Source organism: Vulpes lagopus, chromosome 16, assembly GCF_018345385.1.
Source record: "Vulpes lagopus strain Blue_001 chromosome 16, ASM1834538v1, whole genome shotgun sequence".
Classification (NCBI taxonomy): domain Eukaryota; kingdom Metazoa; phylum Chordata; class Mammalia; order Carnivora; family Canidae; genus Vulpes; species Vulpes lagopus.
The window spans coordinates 661,245-681,574 of record NC_054839.1 but is presented as its reverse complement, the minus strand read 5'-3'; the positions used below and the strand labels follow the sequence as shown (position 1 = coordinate 681,574).

The window sequence follows — 20,330 nt, the reverse complement described above, 5'->3', positions numbered from 1 at the left end:
TTGATGAAGTGTATTTTGAAAATGGGGAGATGCAGATGTGATACTTACATGATTTTTTGAAGCCATCATTTATACCATTTCTTATGCGTCAGTTTAAATACAGATGTTCCTTGACTTACGATGGAATTTTATCCCAATAAGCCCATCAAAAGTTGAAAATACAGCAAGTCAAAAATAACAGTTAATGGGGATCCCTGGGTGGCGCAGCGGTTTGGCGCCTGCCTTTGGCCCAGGGCACGATCCTGGAGACTCGGGATCGAATCCCACGTCAGGCTCCCGGTGCATGGAGCCTGCTTCTCCCTCTGCCTGTGTCTCTGCCTCTCTCTCTCTCTCTCACTGTGTGCCTATCATAAAATAAATAAAAAATAAAAATAAAAAAAAATAACAGTTAATGCACCTAACCGACCCAACACTGTAGCTTAGCCTGGCTCACCTTAAACCTGCTTAGAACTCTCAATGTTAGCCTACAGTTGGGCAAAATTACCTAACATGAAGCCTATTTTATAGTAAAGCTCCGAATATGTCATGTAATAAATTGAATTCTGTACTGAAAGTGAATACAGAATGCTTGTCATTGTGTTTATTGTTTCCATGTGATTGCTGTGTGATTGGGACCTGTGGCCTTATGCCTGTTGCCCAGCATCATGAGAGGGGATCCCACTGCTTATGGCCAGCCCAGGAAAAGATCCCATCAAAATTCCACATGTGGTTTCTACTGAATATGTATCACTTTCATACCATCATGGAGTCAAAAAGCCTTAAGTCAAACCATCCTAAGTCAGAGACCATCGGTATATGAAATACTTCATCTTCATAGAAGGGTTATGGTATTATCACACAGTTTAAAAGGTAGAGAGGATACAAACTTACTAAACTTTCTTTACCAAAGTACCAAAGTAGAACATGGTGATAGGATAGATAGCTGGAGTCAGAGTTTTGGGCCACCTTGGTTCAGTAGCGTATCTGTTTTTGTGTGTGATTGAATGTCAGAAACAGACCTTGATGCTCTCATCTGACAGATGTTACTGCCTTACCAGATCCTTTGGACAGCTGAGCCATGAAAACTCCTTGATTTTGAAGATAGGCACTTAGTGTTATTGATTTGAGATAGTTTTACTATAAAATAGGGAACTAACATGAGTTTGAGTGATGATCCAACTGTGCTTGCTTTCTACACATGGTTTGTGCCTCACATCTGAGACAGTCTGGGTAGTGTAGCAGGCAGCTGTGTTAGAGGCATTGGAGGCATGTTAGAGAGGTTAGAGGCATGTTGAGAAGAGGTCTGTCAAACAGCCACGCTTGTTCTTGGGACCGTCCTGCTGCTTTTCTGTTCCAGCATGCCCCACGCCTTTAAAGGATGAATGCATGTTTTATTAGTAAGGATGTTGATTTCATTGATAGCTTGGACTTAAATGTGATTGTATAAGATACCTGTATTGTTGGCATCATCCATCAGTTTTCCAAGTAATGCTGTTGGTTTCTTCTGGAGCAGTTTCTCCTTTGTAACTTAGAATTTGTGTGTATCTTGCTTAGAAGTTTTTAGCTCAACAATCAAGTGTCATAGGTATTTTTAGAGTACAACTGGACCTCCATGCATAGTAGGCATGATGTCTGGAATATAATCTGTTCAGTGAGTGATTTGGATGAATAGGTGACCTTCAGAATTTATTTACAGTAGTATATCACATTTGTGGTGTGTATGTACAAATAGCTTTCCCTAAACATTTGGCTAAGCTCCATTATGTTTGAATGATCTAGGACACTTGACCCTCTCTCGTTGACTGGAACCAGATTTACACATTTATGAACATATTTGACAGTGAGAGCATGTTGGTTGGTAGCGCCAGGTGAGGCACCTGAATGGAAATCCTAGCCTGGCCTATTTCTTAATAAACCCCACATTTCCTTTCTCACCAATGAGCAGGAAGAGACAGAATATGTGGAACTTCTGGCAGCAGAAAAACATCAAGTTGAAGCTCTCAAAAATATGCAACATCAAAACAAAAGTTTATCCATTCTTGATGAAATTCTTGAAGATGTGAGAAAGGCAGCTGATCGTCTAGAGGAGGAAATAGAAGAACATGCTTTTGATGACAATAAATCAGTAAGTAACATTCCAAGACAGTTTCCTGTCTTGTCTGTCTGCCTGCAGAAAGGATGTGTGGTTGAATTTGTTGGCATGTCTGTTTTTAGTGTGAATTGAAAATGAAGATAAAACCAAAACACCTGTGTGTCCCAGAACATGATTTGGTATGGTTTTGCAGAAAGTACACTAGCTATCCTTTACTTTGCATTATGTTTTTTGTCAGTTACCCACCAGCGGCTCATCCTTGTTCCACTTTGCCCTCAGGTGGATTGGGACTCTGGTCTCAAAAAAGCTTGACCTGGGACAGTCGGGTTTCAGTGCTGATCTGCTCAGGGGAGCCCTAAAGTCCTTATGGGAATCGTATGCGAGGCAGGCTTTCAGACCTCTCACTTGCTGTGACATGTTCAGGATACTCTGGGAAAAATGAGATTGATGCCAAAAATTGAATCCTGAGAAGGACTCAGAAAAGTATGTGGTAATAAAAACAAATGGGAACACAGTCTGGGTCGGTTGAACGTCAAGCAGGGCTGCTCTCTGACCTCACCAACGGCAGGGGAAGAGGACATGTGAGCATTGTTTTGAAGGAACATGCCCTGTATGCTACTGTGCACCAAGCACTTCTGTGTCAGGACATCAGGCTTTCCCTACCACATGTTCCTCCAGTTCAGTTCCACCACCATCAGCTTGGGTCACTATGGACACTGCAGACCCTGCAGACAAGGGCCCAGCCCAGCACTATGCCTCCATTTCAGATGCCAATCACAGGTTCCAGGTTTTCACCTCAGAGGGTCTGACAGCCCCCTCCTCAGGCTCTCACAATGCAGGAAGACAGTTTATTTGCTAGGTTACCAGGTCATTATGAAGGATACAGCTCAGAAACAGCCAGATGGAAAAGGTGAAAGTGTGGATGGAGCTCTCATGTTCTCTAGGCCTGCTTCCTTCTCTCCCAGCTGAGTACCTCCTTTTGTTGAGCAACCTGGAAGCTCTCCCAACCCCATACTTCCAGGGTTTAATGGAAGCTGCATTGTGTAGGCATGTGATGAACTCAGCTTCCGGCCCCCTGTCCTCTTGGAGGTCACATGCTCAGTTCCGCGGGTGGCCAGCCCCATCCTGTGGTTACCTAGCGGCTTTCTAAAAATCCCCTCACTGCTGTGAACTCAGGAGAGGATAAAAGGGCTTGTAAGGTGCTCCTGTCGCTCCTTACACAGTTTGTGGGAGCTGTGAGCCAGGAAGGGGGATGAAGACCAAATATGTATTTCTTGTTACAAGTTGTGCCCTGAGTCAGGTAGAGCGGGTATTTGAAAGTCATAGGAACCGTAAACACTTCTACCCTTAAATCACTTTTTTAGTTGAAACAGTTTTCCTGATTTATGCTAATGAGCCTTTATTGATCTTTCATCACACATGACAGAATATTAGAAACATTCCTGTCACTTCTCTATGGAATTTTTGCTCTAAAAATTGAGCTTGAGAACATTTCATTGGTTTTCATTACACAATGTTGGGTATTCTTACAGGTGAAAGGGGTCAATTTTGAGGCAGTTCTCAGAGTGGAAGAAGAAGAGGCCAATTCTAAGCAAAACTTCACAAAGCGGGAAGTGGAGGATGATTTGGGTCTTAGTATGCTCATTGACTCCCAGAACAACCGGTACATCTTGACCAAACCCAGAGATGCCACAATTCCACGCGCAGATCACCACTTCCTAAAGGTACTCTGTTTGCTCACCTCTCAAGATCCCCACTCCCTCCTCCCCATTTCCTGGTATACGTATGTGAAGTAAGATTGTGCTTCGTTTTCTGAGTGTCATAATGGAGTGCGTGACCTTCGTCCTAACAGATTCTATTAGAACTCCCTGTGTCTTCTGTAACTTGAAACATTTTCTCTTTTTATTTTTTTCCCAAAAGAATAAGGCATTGTAATATTTTAAATGAAAATTAATTTTGCTTTTGAGAATTTGAAAGTCTTTTTTGAAGTCAGGAGTTACTATGATGGGCTCAAGCTTTGTCACTAAAATGGAACACCTGATGAGGCAGAGAGGCTTTGGCTGAGACATGGTGTGTGGCTTTGTGTAGGCATGGGAGTAGGATGAGATCCAGCTCCTCAGAGGTGACCGGATGTGCATTATGTAAAGATTTGCACTTGACAGTGTTATGGCTGGAGATCACTTCCTGGGTCTGGACCAGAGTGCATACCAGGTGTAGAAGTGACCAGGGCAGCCTGCTCAGGAAAGGCTGGCAGGATCTAGACACACTGTCAGGTTCCAGCATTGTCCTGGATGCCAGAATTTGTGCTGGTCTTTTTTCTTTAAATATTTTATTTATTTATTCATGAAAGACACAGAGAGAAGGGCAGAGACATAGGCAGAAGGAGAAGTAGGCTCCCCATGGGGAGCCCAATGTGGAACTCGATCCCAGGACTCCGGGATCACACCCTGAGCCAAAGGCAAACACTCAACCACTGAGCCACCCAGGCAGGTGTTCCTGTGTTGGTCTCAAAGAGGATGGCAGCACAGGCTGAGAGAAAGGTACATGATCCCCAAGGAGTATAGGAGGTGGCTGACTCCTGTGCCGATAAACTCATGTGGAGAAGGTCAGCCCAGGTGTTGCCTGCCTTTGTTATGACCAGAGTGGAAGCTGGGAGGGCCTGTAAAACATCTGCTTTCTCTGCTAACCAGCCCTTATCTTCTTGTCTTGCCAACCATTATCTTAAATGTTTGTGTTTCTTTTTTGTTTATTCTCTGCCAGGACATTGTTACCATAGGAATGCTATCTTTACCTTGTGGCTGGCTGTGTACAACCATAGGGTTGCCTACAATGTTTGGGTATATTATTTGCGGTGTTCTTCTGGGGCCTTCGGGACTGAACAGTATTAAGGTAAGAATAAATTTTAACTATTTCAGTATCTGTGTAATAGAATACTAAAGAAGCACAAAGACTAAAGAGTTTTAAAGTTTTGAACTTAGTAAAGAGCGGTTTCTTATAAACCATATTGAAGAAGATGCCCTATAGAGTTTCATAAGAAATTTTTAAACCATAAGGAAGTAATTTGTTCATTAGTTGAATGGATGACTTGACTAGAGAAAAAATCATGTTCATGTCTTTGATTTTTATTAGTTTTAGAAATGTTTCCAGTACTAGAATGAACTCTATTCTTCAGATAGTGAAAACAGCTCAGAATACTGGATTAAATGTAAAGTTTAACACTTTGTAATGTACTGTAAAGCTGGTGAAGTAGTGAGGAATTATCAAGCCTAAATGTGGGGTGTTGTGAAGACCCCAGGAAACAGTGAGTACTGGGGCTGTTTGCTGACAGATTGAAGTGAGCTACGTCCTGTATCAGTGACAGTTTTTGGCAGTAAGGAGGGGTTCCCAAGCTTTCGTGGAGGAGGGCTCCAGAATGTGTTATCTAAATATATACCATTCAGACAGGATGAAATGAGAATGCCAAGAAAGAATGTCATGAGTCCCACACAGAAGGAGTCATATAGGGTGGTGAGAAACAAGCAACAGAGTCCTCAGAAGGTCCCTGGCCCTTCTTGGATGGGTAGGACAGGAGCAGACAGATGGGGAGAGGTGTGGACACTCCCGCCTGCAGCCTTATGCCTGCTCCCGACTGACACCTGACCAGGCAGAGGGATTGCTGCCATTTCTCCAGACCAGACAACAGAAGGTGTGAAAAAAATCCTCGTTCCTAAGTAATTTTAACAACGGGTCTGATTGACAGGGTGATGTAATCTGAAAGCCCAGGACTTGGTGGTAGGTGAACCACTGAGTGACCTGGCAGGTACTCTTATGGGCTGGGCTCAACTTGGCAGGATGGCCTCTGAGAAGAATGGTTTCTGGGGGGTTTTCTTTAAAGACTTTTGTATTTATTTCTTTTTTTTTTTTTTTTTTTTTTTTTATTTATGATAGTCACAGAGAGAGAGAGAGAGAGAGAGGCAGAGACACAGGCTGAGGAAGAAGCAGGCTCCATGCACCGGGAGCCTGACGTGGGATTCGATCCCGAGTCTCCAGGATCGCGCCCTGGGCCAAAGGCAGGCGCCAAACCGTTGCGCCACCCAGGGATCCCGACTTTTGTATTTATTTGAGAGAGAAAGAGATGGTGGAGTGGAGGGAGGGGGGAGAGGGAGAGAGGCAGACTCCACCCTGAGTGGAGAGTCCAATCTCTGAGATCATGACCTGAGCTGAAACCAAGAGTTGGACACTCAACTGACTGAGCCCCCCAGGTGCCTCTGGGAAGAATGGTGTTACTTCAGTTTTCTGAGTAGGTAACTTCCATGTGATTGAGAATAAAATGGTGGGGTTAAAAAGAAAAAATTTTAAGTTATAGGTGAAAAATCTCTTCCTGCCCATACCCTGTCCCTCCCTTTCTTTTCTTTTCTTTTTTTTTTTTTTTGAAGATTTTATTTATTTATTCATAGAGACACACAGAGAGAAAGAGAGGGAGGCAGAGACACAGGCAGAGGGAGAAGCAGGCTCCATGCAGGGAACCCAATGTGGGACTCGATCCCGGGTCTCCAGGATCACACCCTGGGCTGCAGGCGGCGCTACACCGCTGCGCCACCGGGGCTGCCCATGTCCCTCCCTTTCTAGACTATTTACAAACAATGGCAAATATGAATATATTTTCCTTTTTCATTTTTTTCTTCACAGCCAAGCTTGTTTTAAGAAAAGCATTAAGGCTGAATAATAATAAATAAAGGCTGAGTAAGGTAGCAAATACGATTAGAAGCTACAGATATTGGAATTTCTAACCAATCTGCTCTAGTTGGAAAATAACGTAATTATGGTAGACAAAGATAAAAACCCTAGGGTGTACCAGCCGAAACTGGGCAGTGGTTCATGGAGCTGGTGCCAAATCCTTATCTTTTTCTAGTAGGAGGTTGATAGGCTTCTGTTCATTAAGTTGAGAAGAACAGTTTTAAGTATGTTAGTCTGAAGTCATAGGTTACAGCCTCATTTTAAAGAGGGAAGAAAAGTAAAAGCCAAGAGACAAAGGAGGAAGAGCAGAAAACTCAGCATAATACGTAGAATTGGAATAAACCTATCTGTTGAGATGCAGGTTTGCAGATGGTTTTAGGAAAAATGTCCAATAAGCAAGACTCGGTGAAAATAAGTTGAGTAAGAAAGGTTGAAGCGAAAGGGAGGAAATGGCAGTGAAAAAGAGGGCAAGGCCCATCCTGTGGGTGGCTGGTGGGCTGTGTGTGTGTGTCCCTGTGTGGCAGGCCAGGGCAGGGTGTGGACATGTGGAGGCCTGAGCTTTCCTTTCAGACATTGAGTTCATGGCTGTGCTGTAAACCTCAAGTGTAAATCATGTAGGTGGTGCCAAATATAACAGTGGAAATTCTCTGCTGTAGCACAGTGGTGTAAAAAGTAAATAGCAAACAAAGAACTAGAACAAACACAGAACACAGGAACACTGTATCTCAAAACCTGTGGGGAGTGGCCAAATGTGGCTTCCAGGAGAACATTGGTGCACATAGTTGTGTGCAGACCCATGTGCTTTGTGGTTCAGACATCCTGCTCAGGTTCTGAGCCGCCCTGCCCTCCAGAGAGAGCAAAGGCAGTGGGAATGAAGACAGCAGGGCAGCTGCTGAGCCTGAAAGCAGCTGAACTCATGAGCTAGTACGCTTCGTATGTTAAATACATTAAATTGTGTGGGGTTTTTTTGGTTGTGTTTGCAGTCTGTTGTGCAGGTGGAGACCTTGGGAGAGGTCGGTGTGTTCTTTACTCTGTTCCTTGTTGGCCTGGAGTTCTCCCCAGAACGGCTGAGAAAGGTAAGGGCCTCACCAGGCGGTGCTGTTACCCCAAATTTAGCATCATAGGGTGTCAGTTTGTTTGCTTTCTGTGTTGTTCGTGATTGGGCTGTGAAATTAAACATTTTAGAATACAGTATGTTTTAGCTTGATACTGTTTTTGGTTTGGTTCCCTCTATGGGTCTCCCACCATTTGACTTGGGACTTGGCAGTGTCATGAGGCTCTTATAATACATTTCCTGACATTGGAAACATCTGGAGTGGACATACAGGCTGGTGGCCAGTTATGGCTGTGAGGAGGGCCACAGTAGGAAGTTAGTACCCAGCCTTAGGTAGAGCCTCCCGGCTGACCTGATCCCCAAACACAGGATTGTGATTTTGAGGGAAGTGTTGCTTTTTATCAAGAAGCAGAGCAGAGGAGGAGAAGCCCACATCCTTCAGAGCACCCAGAGGTGAGCAGTGTGTTAACGCACAGGTGAGGCTGGCTAGCCCATAAGGCCTTGAGCACTGGCCTCAGAGCCTCTGTGCTGAGCCCCTCCTGCCCCCCTGCCCGCCCTTGGGCCCCCTTGTGTTCTTGTCACTGGGCCTGGGTTTGGTAGTTGGTTTTGCCTGAGAGGATCTGGGGTGAGAAGAGAACGAACAAGTGCTTTCCAGTAGAATAGGATGAGTTTTTTTGGTCAGTATATACCGTTCCTGTTTGTACAGACGTCATATAGACTTTATTATTGTGTCTCTTCCACACAATTGGAAATCCTAGAGAGTAAGAATTAAACCTGATTTCTTCACATTTTCCATCACATCTAACACAGGCGCTAAGGGGACAGTGAGGCACCTCATCAGTACTCACTTACTGAGCTGCACCACCTGGATCTGGGCCTGACTCTGGCTTCCACAGGGCCATGTGTTTCCATCCAGGAAAGGGAGGTGGTGCTGTTTATCTGGGAAGTGTGTTCTGAGGGTTAGAATACATGCGCACAGACATGTATAATGCAGAGAGAGGCACGTGTGTTTAGTCCCTGCAATACCCTCACAACCAGTAAGCCATTTTTCTTGTGTTCTTATCATGACTTTGGGTGCCATGCTGTGTTTACTGCAAGCCACAGTCCTGAAAGATTGGGGCCCCACAACTGGGCAGCCTGTTTTGTATGTGCTTCGCCGGGTGCTAGTCAAGAGACAGCTGTTATCACTAACAAATGTGTTCTCTTGAAGGTGTGGAAGATAGCCTTGCAAGGACCATGTTACATGACACTGTTAATGATCGCATTTGGCTTGTTGTGGGGACACCTTTTACAAATCAGACCCACTCAGAGTGTCTTCATTTCTACTTGCTTGTCCTTATCAAGCACACCCTTAGTGTCCAGATTCCTCATGGGCAGTGCCCGGGGTGAAAAAGAAGGTAGGTGGTGACACGTTTTAAGTATGTATGTGTTGAAGTGTTAGGTGTGCAATTCACTTGAATTCACTCCTAAGACCTCTTAGAAAGGTTAGTGCTCCCCCCAATCCCCATCCCTAGGGTTCTCCTCGCAGTGACGGTCCCTTGTGCCTGTGTTCAACTTTTCCAAATCCCCACTGGACTAAGGTGGCTTCTATGTGCTTGCTAATTTAGGTTGGTTTGAGGGCCACATTCAAAAGAAAGGAATCCATCCGCATTGGAAAATGTATATGGAATTGGGGGTTTGGGAGATGAATGTGCTGCATGCCCTGGAGCCACCCACTGCCTGCGTGGCTCTCCTGTGAGATAATGGTGTTTTTACTGCCTGCGCTGCTGTGCTCTGCCATCACAGAGTGAGTGCTGGATGCTGTAACACTGCTTTCCTTCTGGCTGGGACTGGAAACTGACATACCTTTGATGCTCTTATGTAGAATACGGTAACTGAAAGGGATTTTCACTTCTTTGGTGCCAGTTTCATTCGTCTCTGTGCACAAAGCACTGGTCTCTGATCGTTACCGGATATAATGAAGCCAGACTGGATCAGCAGCTCAGGGTGAACATTCTGGGTTGTCTCATAGCTAAGCCTTGACAGCACTGCCATTTTTTACATGTGAACTCATGATGTTCACTGTTAGGCTTTTATTTTGTAGAAGAAACAGGGTTAAACTGTAGTAACTTCACAATGCTATTTGCCATGCATCAACACACAGCAATGAAAGAGAAATACGAAAAGCGAGGACCAGAGCTGAGTGGCTGGCTTCTCTGATAAAGCCCACCTTGCTGTACACAGAACTGGTCATGAAGCTGCAGGCTCCTGGCATCACACACACTGCCTGGCACCAGGGGTTTTGCATCAGAGTCTGGAAAACATCATAAACAAACTGGTGTCTTGTGATTTGTGGGCCATGGGTCTCCTGGTTTGGAACCGGACTAGCTGATGGTCTCGTCTGTGGGGGTCCCTGTGGCCAGGTAATTAGGACCACCTCTCATAGGTGATAGAGGAGGTGAAGGGGGTGGCAGCGGTAAGAGGTAAGAGAATGAAGAGTCCTTCCATAAGGACCATGCGCTGAGTGCCAGTGTGCATGAGCAGGTCCCTGCCTGGGAGAGACTCGTGACAGCCCAAATGATAGGAGTGAATTCTCCTGGCTTGTGGAAAAATCTCATAACCCCTGCGAAGTAAGCATATCTGAAGCATTCAAACATAAGTGAGGGAATCATGCCTATTCAGTTCACGGAGGCACAGGGATAGGACACACTGTAGAAAGAAGACGTGGGAACAAATGCCAAGAAACAGATTCAATTCACAGAGGCACAGAGATAGGATGTGGGAAAGAAAGCCAAGAAACGGGGAGCAGAGCTAAGAGGCTCAGTATGTATACAGTAGAATTCCTGGAAGAAAGTGGAGAAAATAGCTGTTGACTTCCAGACATGGAGAAGGATGTGAACCTTTCGCTGGAACAAACCACTCCAAAACTAAGCAGAAAGAAGGCAAGGAAATTTACTCTGGGCATGGCCCAGCACAAGAAGGGCTTGACACCTATCGGAGAGCTGGGTGGTGGACACCCATGGATCGTGTGTGGGGCATGTGTGCCCAGCAGAGCTGTCCCCGAAGCTCAGGCAGAGGCGAACATGTTGTCAGACACACACAGGGCCTGATGGCATGGCCACCTGTAGCCCTATACGGAGCGCTGCGATGCAGGGAATGTGGCCAGGTTGGCACTTTTAATCAGCCTCGTACACAGAGTGCCTCACGTATTTTACATATGGACTATGAGAAAAGGAAGGTCAGCGTGGAACTCTGAACTGTTAGAAGGTGGGAGTGTTGACAGGGCTGCAGGTGTGGGAGGTGGGTGCACACACGGACAAACTTGGACCTCATGGAAACTTAAGATGAAACTCACATGCTAAATCCTCCCCTGCAGGACCATTAGAAAATGTAATTTGGGGGGAAGAAAGCTTTGATTTATAATGGCCACAAATTTAAAAAAGGGGGGGGGGGCGGGGATCCCTGGGTGGCTCAGAGGTTTAGCACCTGCCTTTGGCCCAGGGCGCAGTCTTGGGTCCCGGGCTCGAGTCCCACGTTGGGCTCCCGGCATGGAGCCTGCTTCTCCCTCCTCCTGTGTCTCTGCCTCTCTCTCTCTCTCTCTCTTTATGTCTATCATAAATAAATAAATAAATCTTTAAAAAATAAATAAAGCAAGCAAAGGTAGATTTAAAATATATATATATATATAATGGCCACAAAAAATTTAGGAATAAATCTCTGACCTTTAAGGACAAAAGTACAAAATGTTATTAAAGAGATAGCCTGTGTTTATGATGAAAAGACTCGATACAAAAAGACATTGTTTCTCCCAAATTTATAAATTCCCAGCTATCCCAGTAAAAAATCTGGTAGGTTTTTTCATGAAATTTAGCAAACTAAACCTATAGTTTGTTTAAGAACAAAGGCCAAGCCAATTATCATTTGAAGTGAGGTGCTTCCACACCAGATGGCAAGCCCTGAGGTCCTGTCCCTGTGCTCAGGCAGCACGGCATGTCCAGGCCAGGTAGGGTAGGAGGGGAAAGGACAGCCCGACGTACACATGCATGCATGCACACACATGGGACATGTGGGCCAATGGGGTGGGTGGGAAGTAGTTTTCCCTACATGAATCAGAGTGCTCCCTGGAGCCACACACAGAAACCAGCTCTGTGTGGGTTCAGCATCTCGGTGTGCAGGGCAGAACTTCAGAGCCTCCTAGAGAGAAGTAGGGGAAACACTTGCGACCTGAGGGTAGGGAGGATTGCTGAAATTGAGATGCAAAATCCAAAAGGAAAGATGTTAACAAACCTGAACAAGTTGAACTTTGTAAAACTTATATTAAAAAGGCACTTTTTAGAAGCTGCAGACTAGGAGAAGACATTAGCTGTGTATGTGAGATGTATAAGGAAGTAATACTTGAACACATCCAAGAACTTTAACCGTGATCGAAACAAGAGGCACCCCAGTTGGAAAATAGGCAGAACATCCTAATGGAGAACTCAGGGCAGAGGGACGTGCATTCTGAGGCAGCATAAAGAACAGTTCAGTGGTGCTTGGGGGAATGTCAGTGCAGGTCAGTCCTCTCAGGCCCGGCCTGGAGTCCCCTCAGCTGTGCCCAATATCACAGGACTGTAGGCCCTCACACGCGATCAGTAGGAATGTAAGCTGGTTCTTTGCTTTGGGGAACATTTCCACAAACAGATTTCCATTTCTGGAGACACATCCTAGAAAACTCTTCAAATGTGAAAGGATACTCAAAACACTTTTCTTTTTTAAGATTTTATTTCTTTATTTGAGAGAGAGAGAGAGAGCACGCACATGTTGGGAGGGACAGAGGAAGAAGCAGACTCCACTGAATGGAGACTTCAGGATTATGACCCAAGCTGAAGGCAGACTCTTAACCAACTGAGCCATCCAGGTGCCCCCAAAACAATTATTTTTGATAGCAAAAAGTTTTAGGTAATCTGAGTATTTAGTAATACAATGAGCAATTAAATTATGGTGTGTTCATATATATTAGAATACTGCAGATATAAAAGTGGATTAATCTTATGCTGTTGAGGAAGAAATACAAAATACAAATGTCTGATCCAATATAATTTATGGAAAGTTTGAAATTGTGCAAAGCTGCACCCTGAGAGCAGAAGAAAGTCCCCAAGGATTCAATGCCCCTGCCTCTTCATATGTGGGTATGCCCCCAAAGGGGTCAGTAGATCGCTCCACCTCTCCATGCCCATGCTCAGAATCCAGAGAACGATGAAGGGTCAGGCAGCCCTGGGTCATGGTAGCAGCTTGATTATGATGAAAGATGACACAACCTCTGGCAATGGTGGCCTTTGGTACCTATCCCCAGAATGAGACTTCCTATCAGTCCTGTGCTATATGGGCCCACAGAGGCCTCCTCTGGAAGACACAGGCCTACAAGAGACACCCATGCTGGGACCTTGCTGTCCTGTTACTTATCTGTGGGAGTACTGTGGGCAGGATAGGGCATGAGGCCAGGAGAGGTGAGGCAGGGGAATCTTTTCATGAAAAGCAAGGGAATGGAGTGTTTCCAGTAAATGTGCTAGAATGTTCATCATAGCATACTTGCAGTAGTGGGAAGATTGAAAACCTAAGTGCCATTGATTGGGGAATGGGTAAATTGCTGTATTTTATAGCAGTTTTAAAAAGAGATCTTTATGCGTGAGCAGTGGGTCATTTTCAGACATATGGTGAATAAAAAAAAACAAGCTGCAAAAATGTTCATTATATTCTGTAAAGTTTATAATTATAAGATAATAAACTCAGTGTTGTTCCCGCATACATAGAGGTTATTATGTTAAAGTAGGAAAATACTCAAGGAGGGACACCTGGGTGGCTCAGTGGTTGAGCGTCTGTCTTTGGCTCAGGTGGTGATCCTGGGGTCGTGAGACTGAGTCCCACATCAGGCTGCTCAGTGAGGAGTCTGCTTCTCCCTGTGCCTCTACCCCTCCCCTGCTCATTTTCTCTCTTGTGCTGTCTGCTTGCTCTCTCTGTCTCTCAAAGAAATAAATAAAAAAATCTTTAAAAAAAAAAAAAAAAAAAAAACAAGGGAATGAAAACTAAGGCAGTAGTTGGGGGTGTGGCAGGAAGGGATTCAACTGCGGGTGGCCGGCTCACTGGTGATACTTGCAATATCTTCAGGATCTTACTTTTTCAAAAATCTGAAGCTAATGTCTCAAAAGTTTACAGTTTAGCAAAGCACGGTAGGTATTCATCATATTGTTTACTCTTCATACATTAAAAGTATTTAATAAAAGAGATGGAAAACAGGAAAAAATTAAGTGCTACATTAGGGATAAGCACAAAAAATTAAACAGTGCAAAATTTAGACGAGAAATATTTAAAGTGGTATCTTTAATTTTTCATAGTTCCATCTGAGTATATACTTTGTATCTTGACTCTACTGCTTACCTCACACATCAGTCACTGCAGTGCATGTGTGTGTTTCCCATGAGCCCTTAGCTGCTTTTCCCAGGGCTTCCTGGGGACAGGGTGCACTGGGGATCCCCCACACCCCCGATTCTGTGGCGCCTGCCCCCTGGTGGTAGATAGTTCATGATCCTTGACTGGGAACAGGTGAAAGGCAAAGACCAGGATTTTAGAAACATTTAAAAAATGCTGCCAGAATACCATCAAATGCTATTTTTATTTTTTTAGTTTTTATTTATTTTTGATAGTCACAGAGAGAGAGAGAGAGAGAGGCAGAGACACAGGCAGAGGAAGAAGCAGGCTCCATGCACTGGGAGCCCGACGTGGGATTCGACCCCGGGTCTCCAGGATTGCACCCTGGGCCAAAGGCAGGCGCCAAACCGCTGTGCCACCCAGGGATCCCTCAAATGCTATTTTTAAAAAGGAAGATGTGACTGGAGATTTTGTATTTCCTCGAAGTCAGGAAGAGGCACCATCTCGGACACAGGGCTGAACTATATTAATCCCATGTGAGGACTGCATGGAAGATGGTGGTGTCCCTGTGAGCACAAGACCTAGCACTTTCCAAGATCAAGAGTCAGTGCTCATGAACCCATTGGGGTATTTGTTGAAAATTAGATAGGTTTTTGAAGTGTCCCGCTCACCTGTTACTTTTTGTGAGGAGGGTATTCTTCACTATTAAGTTGTGCAATCCTCAAGGATGCAAAAGAAACCTAATGGGATTATCCATTTAGAATGTTTTATAATTCTAAGCCAAAAATAATTTTTTTTTCATTTTAAACAAGAAGTTTATTTAAATAAGACGCTTGACTTGAAGGGAAAACTAGGATTCATTTCTTTTAGAGTAATTTATCCCTACTTAAAGACAGATTGCCCTACATGTAACAGCTACATACAAAAAAGTTATAAAGTTGTCCTTGGTTTTACAATGATAAATGAAAAACATTAAAATTCTCCAATCGAACAAGGTATGCAAGGATTTTTATATTATTTTTTTTTTGTTAAACAGTGAGAGCAAAATCACTTACTGGAATATAAAGATAAGAGCTGTCTGAGCATGCCGCTAATGGAGAAAGGGGGTATTTTCACAGAAGCAGTATTTTCCCCCATCCCATCTCCATTTGATGTCAATCAAAACATACCATTGGCCATTTAGTTTAAAAAAATGCAATATGCTTGTGCACATACCCAGTTACTTTATGTACAGTAAAAGAATGGGGAAGGGGAAAATGAAAGAATAGAGAAAACTATACTGTAGTAGTCAGGATGTGGTGGAACCAAATTACGGCTTTCTATTTGAGAATGTCTTCTTGGTCTGGAGGAACAAAGTTCTGGAGTAAAGTAGCAGGTTCCCTTTTTAGTAGACACCTCCTGTCTGCTGCTGGAACACATCAATTGTATCTTCATCCTCCATTTCCAACTGTGCAAGTGTGTCTGTTTCATTCATTGGCTGCCCATCAAATCGGAATCTGATCTGCCTCATTGACAAACCCTGTCATTCACAATAGGCTTTCATTAGCATATAGTGTATGCCTCTTAATCTTAAACTGCACCACAGAACCATCCTGCCCCGCCATCTTCAAATTAATATGATCGTTGTTCTCAGTCTTCACTCCTTCCTTGGGCTTTTCGTCAGCCATGGCGAGTGCCGGAGTCTCCTCAGCTGCCACTTCACAAAAGAGGTACCAGGTCCACACCGAACGAGCCTAAAATTGTAAGACAAGAAGACAAGATACGTTATTCACCAAAAATTTAACATTGTGTGCAAAATAAAAGAAGCCTCCTGGAAGGATCACCTGGATTTCTAATCAAGTGTGACTTTTGCTAGTGATGACAGATTTTATTGGGTTTGTTCATTCTTTTTCTTTTCCATAAGGTTATTCTTATGAGATTGGCCTTTAAATATCTGTTCTTATGAATAGATTTTTGTTCTTTAAGAAAAAAAATAGCTTATTTTACAGGGAGATCATGAAACTTAAGTGTTTAGAATCACATTTAAAAGGTTGGCCCAGGGCAGCCTGGGTGGCTCAGTGGTTTAGCGCCGCCTTCAGCCCAGGGCGTCATCTTGGAGACCTGGGATCGAGTCCCGCATCAGGCTTCCTGCATGGAGCCTGCTTCTCCCTCTGCCTGTGCCTCTGCCTGCTCATGATTAAATAAATAAAATCTTTAAGAAAAAAAAAGTCTGGGTTCAGATAAATAAATAAATAAATAAATAGTTGACCCAAAGCCAGAACTGTTGGTTGAAAATGGAGCTTTCGGAGGCCACGCAACCCATTGAGTTGGGTGGTATCAGTGTCCTGTCTTCTCTGCAGAGGAGTGGTATAGTCCCATCAGGCAGCCCTGCCTACTCCTTGCTCTAGTGTTTCTCCAGCAGATCTGTGTTCATCTCAGGGACTGATGCTCACTATAGCAGTGGTAGTAGGCTCGAAGGATCGAGACCCGTCAGCCAGTAGGTGCAACAGAAGAGGGCTAGGCCACATCTTCTCAGTAGCTTCAGGGAGTAATAAGGGGTGCTTCCTGTGTGCTGGAGACGCAGAGTGAAGTTGGCATGGTTATCCAGGCCCTCCATATTCATGTGTCCCATGCTTCTTTTTATGATGGTGTTTTTTTCTGTAGTTCTACAAATAAAAAGTAGTTAAAAACTGGAAATTTTGTTTACAAAATTTTTAATGTTTAATATCTTTCAGTGTGTGCTCTCAAAGAGATTTTAAAGTCGGTATTCTGCCAAAGTATCAAAATTATTTGAATTATTTTGGAAATATCCACACAATTATATTTTGACTTGGGACACTTTAAATTATTAGAAATCTGTGCTATTTATACCTTTTTCCTCAAGCAGGTGACATTGACTACAGTGCAGTGCTGCTTGGGATGCTTGTAGTCCAGGACGTGCAGCTGGGCTTATTCATAGCTGGAATGCCCACCCTCATCCAAGCTGGAGCCGGTACCTATTCCAGGTAAATGTGCTTTGTCACTTCCTCGCACAGTCCGTTTCTAGTTTCCCATCGTTTGTTTATAAAAATATCATTTAATATCTTTTTTCCAAAGAGATGTTCAGAGCTTGTGTGGCGCAGGCTGAGAGCTTAGACTTGGGTCACGCTGTGTGTGTGTGTAGGGGGATGCATGTATGAAGGATTCGTGTGTGTGACTGTGCATGTGTGTGATTTTGTGTGTGCATGCATGCCATCATTATGGGGATTATCATTGTTAGTGTCTCTGTCGTTACCATTTCGCTTTCTGATCTTTCCCTTCTCCCAATAAAATAATCCCAAACCTGAACTGCACTTGCTTAGGTTCATGTGGAGAGAGAAGTCAAATTGAAAAGTGGAAAAATAAACATATTCAGAAAGTCGTAGGTTATGTGGTATATACAGCATATTACAAGAACACCAGCCAGAAAATAAATCACTTGGAAAATGTAAGGAGCCCCATAAAACTTAAAGGTAAACTGCACTTGGGTTAGGACTATAAGCTTGAGTTTATTTTAAGCAAATATACTAGAAGCACATAAATACTGGGCTTTGAAGTGTTTCCAGATGCTACATTTATTTCATGTTTCACAGTGATGATACCATAGGTCACAGATTAGCAGACTTTTGAAATTTCTTTTGGAACCACTTTGAAATGGTGAGATCTGTCATTTAATTTCTTCCTTTCTAATCTGTATACCTTTTATTCCTTTTTATTTCCTTGTACTGGCTAGATTTCCAGTATTTTGTTGAGTAACATTATGAGTGGATGTTTCTGCCTTTTTTACTCATCTTAGAGGGAAAGCATCCATTCTTTCACCAATAAATATGACATTAACTGTGGGGTTTTTTTGTAGATGCTCTTTATCAATTCATGGAAGTTCCCTTCTATTCTTAGTTTGCTGAGTTTCTATTGTTAGTGAATGTTGGATTTTGTTATGCTTTGTCTACATCTGTTAATATAATATGATTGTATAGGTTTTCTTCTTTAGCCATTTGATATGGTGGATTACATCAATTGATTTTTGAAAGTCAAACCAGCCTAGAATACCTAGAATGAATCCTACCTTGTTGTCATATATAATTTTTATACATTTTATACAATTAGCTAATATATTGTTGAAGATTTTTAAATCTAAGCTCATGAGAGAATTGGTGTGTCGCTTTCTTTTATGGTAATTTCCTTTTCTAGACTTGGTATTAGGGTAATACTAGGTTCATAAAGCTATTTGAGCATGTTCCTTCTCTTTCTGTGTTCTGGAAAACATTATATGAAACTGCTATTAATTCTTCCTTAAATGTTTGATAGAATTCTCTAGTGAAACTGTCTAGGTCCTGAGATTTCTTTTGGGGGATATTTCTTAGAATTACAAATTCAATTTGCTTAATGGTTATAAGACTATTCAGATTACTATATTTAAAAATTATTTTTATTTATTAGAGAGAATGAGCTTGAGAGAGAGAGATATCACAAGAGGGGAGGAGCAGAGGGAGAAGCAGGCTCCTCGCTGAGCAGGGAGGTTGACATGGGACCCCAATCCCGGGACCCCAGGTCATGACCTGAGCCGAAGGCAGACGCTTAACTGACCGAGTCACCCAGGTGCCCCTCTCTACTACATTTTGTTGAGTTGTGGTAGCTTAGTTTTTCAAAGAGTTGGTCTATTCCATTTCACTTGTCAAATTTATATGTGTAGAATTGTTTGTAGCATTCTTTTATCATCCTTTTGATGTCTGTAGAATCTGTTTTGCTCCTCATGTTGGTAACTTGCATCTTCTCTTTTTGTCAGTCTTTCTGGGGGTTAGGCAATTTTATTAATCTCTTCAAATTACCAGCTCTTTATTTCATTGATTTTTCTCTTTGTTTTTCTGTTTCTAATTTCATTGGTTTCTACCCTTCTATTTTTTTTTCCCTTCTGTTCATTTTGGGTTTATTTTGCTCTTATTTTTCTAGGTTCTTGTGCTGTGAATGTAGATTATTGATTTGAAACCTTTCTTCTAAAAAAAAAAAAAAAGGAAAAGAAACCTTTCTTCTTTTCTATTGTAAGCATTTAGTGCTATAAATTTTCCTTGCAGCACTGTCTTAGTTGCATTTCTTTTATTTTGATAGGTTGTATTTTTATCTTCATTTAGTTCAGCTAATGTAAAACATTTCCTTTGATGCTTCCTCTTTGACCTATGGATTATTTAGAAGTCTGTTGCCTAATTTCCAAGTGTTTGTGGAAATTTTCTTGTTGTCTTTCTGTTATTGATTTCTAATTTCATTCCACTGTGGTCACAAAACAAACATACTTTGTATGATATTAATTCTTTTAAATTTGTTGAGGTTGTCTTGTGGCCTCAGATATGGTCTGTGGTAATGTTCCAAAGTCACTTGAAAACAAAATGTGTATTCTGATGTCGAATGGAGTATTTTATGTCAGATCCCATTTGTTCATTGCATTGTTCAGTTTTTCTGTATTCTTTCTGTAGTTCTATCTGTTACCAAGGAACATGGTTATTGATGTTCCCAATTCTAATTGTTAATTTGTGTGTTTCTTCTTCTAGCTTATCAGCTTTTCTTTATGCATTTTGGGGCTCTTTGTTTGGTACATACACATTTAGGATCATTTTGTCTTCCTGGTAGATCTGGTTATCGTTATGTAATGTTTACTTCTAATAATTTTCCTTATTCTGAAATTCACTTTGTTATTAATATACCCACTCCTGCCAGTTTTTTTATTAATGTCTACAATAGTCTGTCCTTTCTATCTTCCTACTTTTTTTTTTAAGATTTTATTTATTCATGAGAGACACAGAGAGAGAGAGAGAGAGAGATTGAGAGGCAGGGACACACAGGCAGAGGGAGAAGCAGGCTCCATGCAGGGAACCTGATGTGGGACTCGATCCCAGGACTCCAGGATCATGCCCTGGCTGAAGGCAAGCGCTAAACTGCTGAGCCACCCAGGGATCCCCTCTTCCTACTTTCAATCTATTTATGCCATTGTATTTGAAATGAGTTCCTTACTGACAAGGTATTGTTGAACAGTGGGTTTTTTAACCCACTCATTCTGTCCTAATTGGTGTGGAGACCGTTTGCATTTGAAGTAAATATATTAGGACTTATGTCTTT

The 20,330-nt window shown here is 42.8% G+C and overlaps 2 protein-coding genes across 5 annotated transcripts in view; one reads left to right on the top strand and one right to left on the bottom strand.

Annotated features, from left to right (window-relative positions):
- Window positions 1-20,330, top strand: part of TMCO3 (transmembrane and coiled-coil domains 3) — a 49,704-nt gene that overhangs the window by 9,752 nt on the left and 19,622 nt on the right. For 3 of the 4 annotated variants that reach the window (XM_041730880.1, XM_041730878.1, XM_041730879.1), the window contains 6 exons: window positions 1,925-2,104; window positions 3,604-3,795; window positions 4,832-4,960; window positions 7,771-7,863; window positions 9,052-9,238; window positions 17,089-17,209. In XM_041730880.1, the coding sequence (XP_041586814.1) occupies window positions 1,925-2,104; window positions 3,604-3,795; window positions 4,832-4,960; window positions 7,771-7,863; window positions 9,052-9,238; window positions 17,089-17,209 (902 nt within the window). The remainder of the gene's footprint in view (window positions 1-1,924; window positions 2,105-3,603; window positions 3,796-4,831; window positions 4,961-7,770; window positions 7,864-9,051; window positions 9,239-17,088; window positions 17,210-20,330) is intronic. The other variant, XM_041730881.1, reaches the window with a different exon arrangement.
- LOC121476799 (small ubiquitin-related modifier 2-like) lies at window positions 14,588-17,081 on the bottom strand. The gene is given in 2 exon segments (XM_041730882.1): window positions 14,588-15,778; window positions 15,780-17,081. Coding segments are annotated over 2 exon segments (282 nt in total). The 5' UTR covers window positions 15,893-17,081; the 3' UTR covers window positions 14,588-15,609.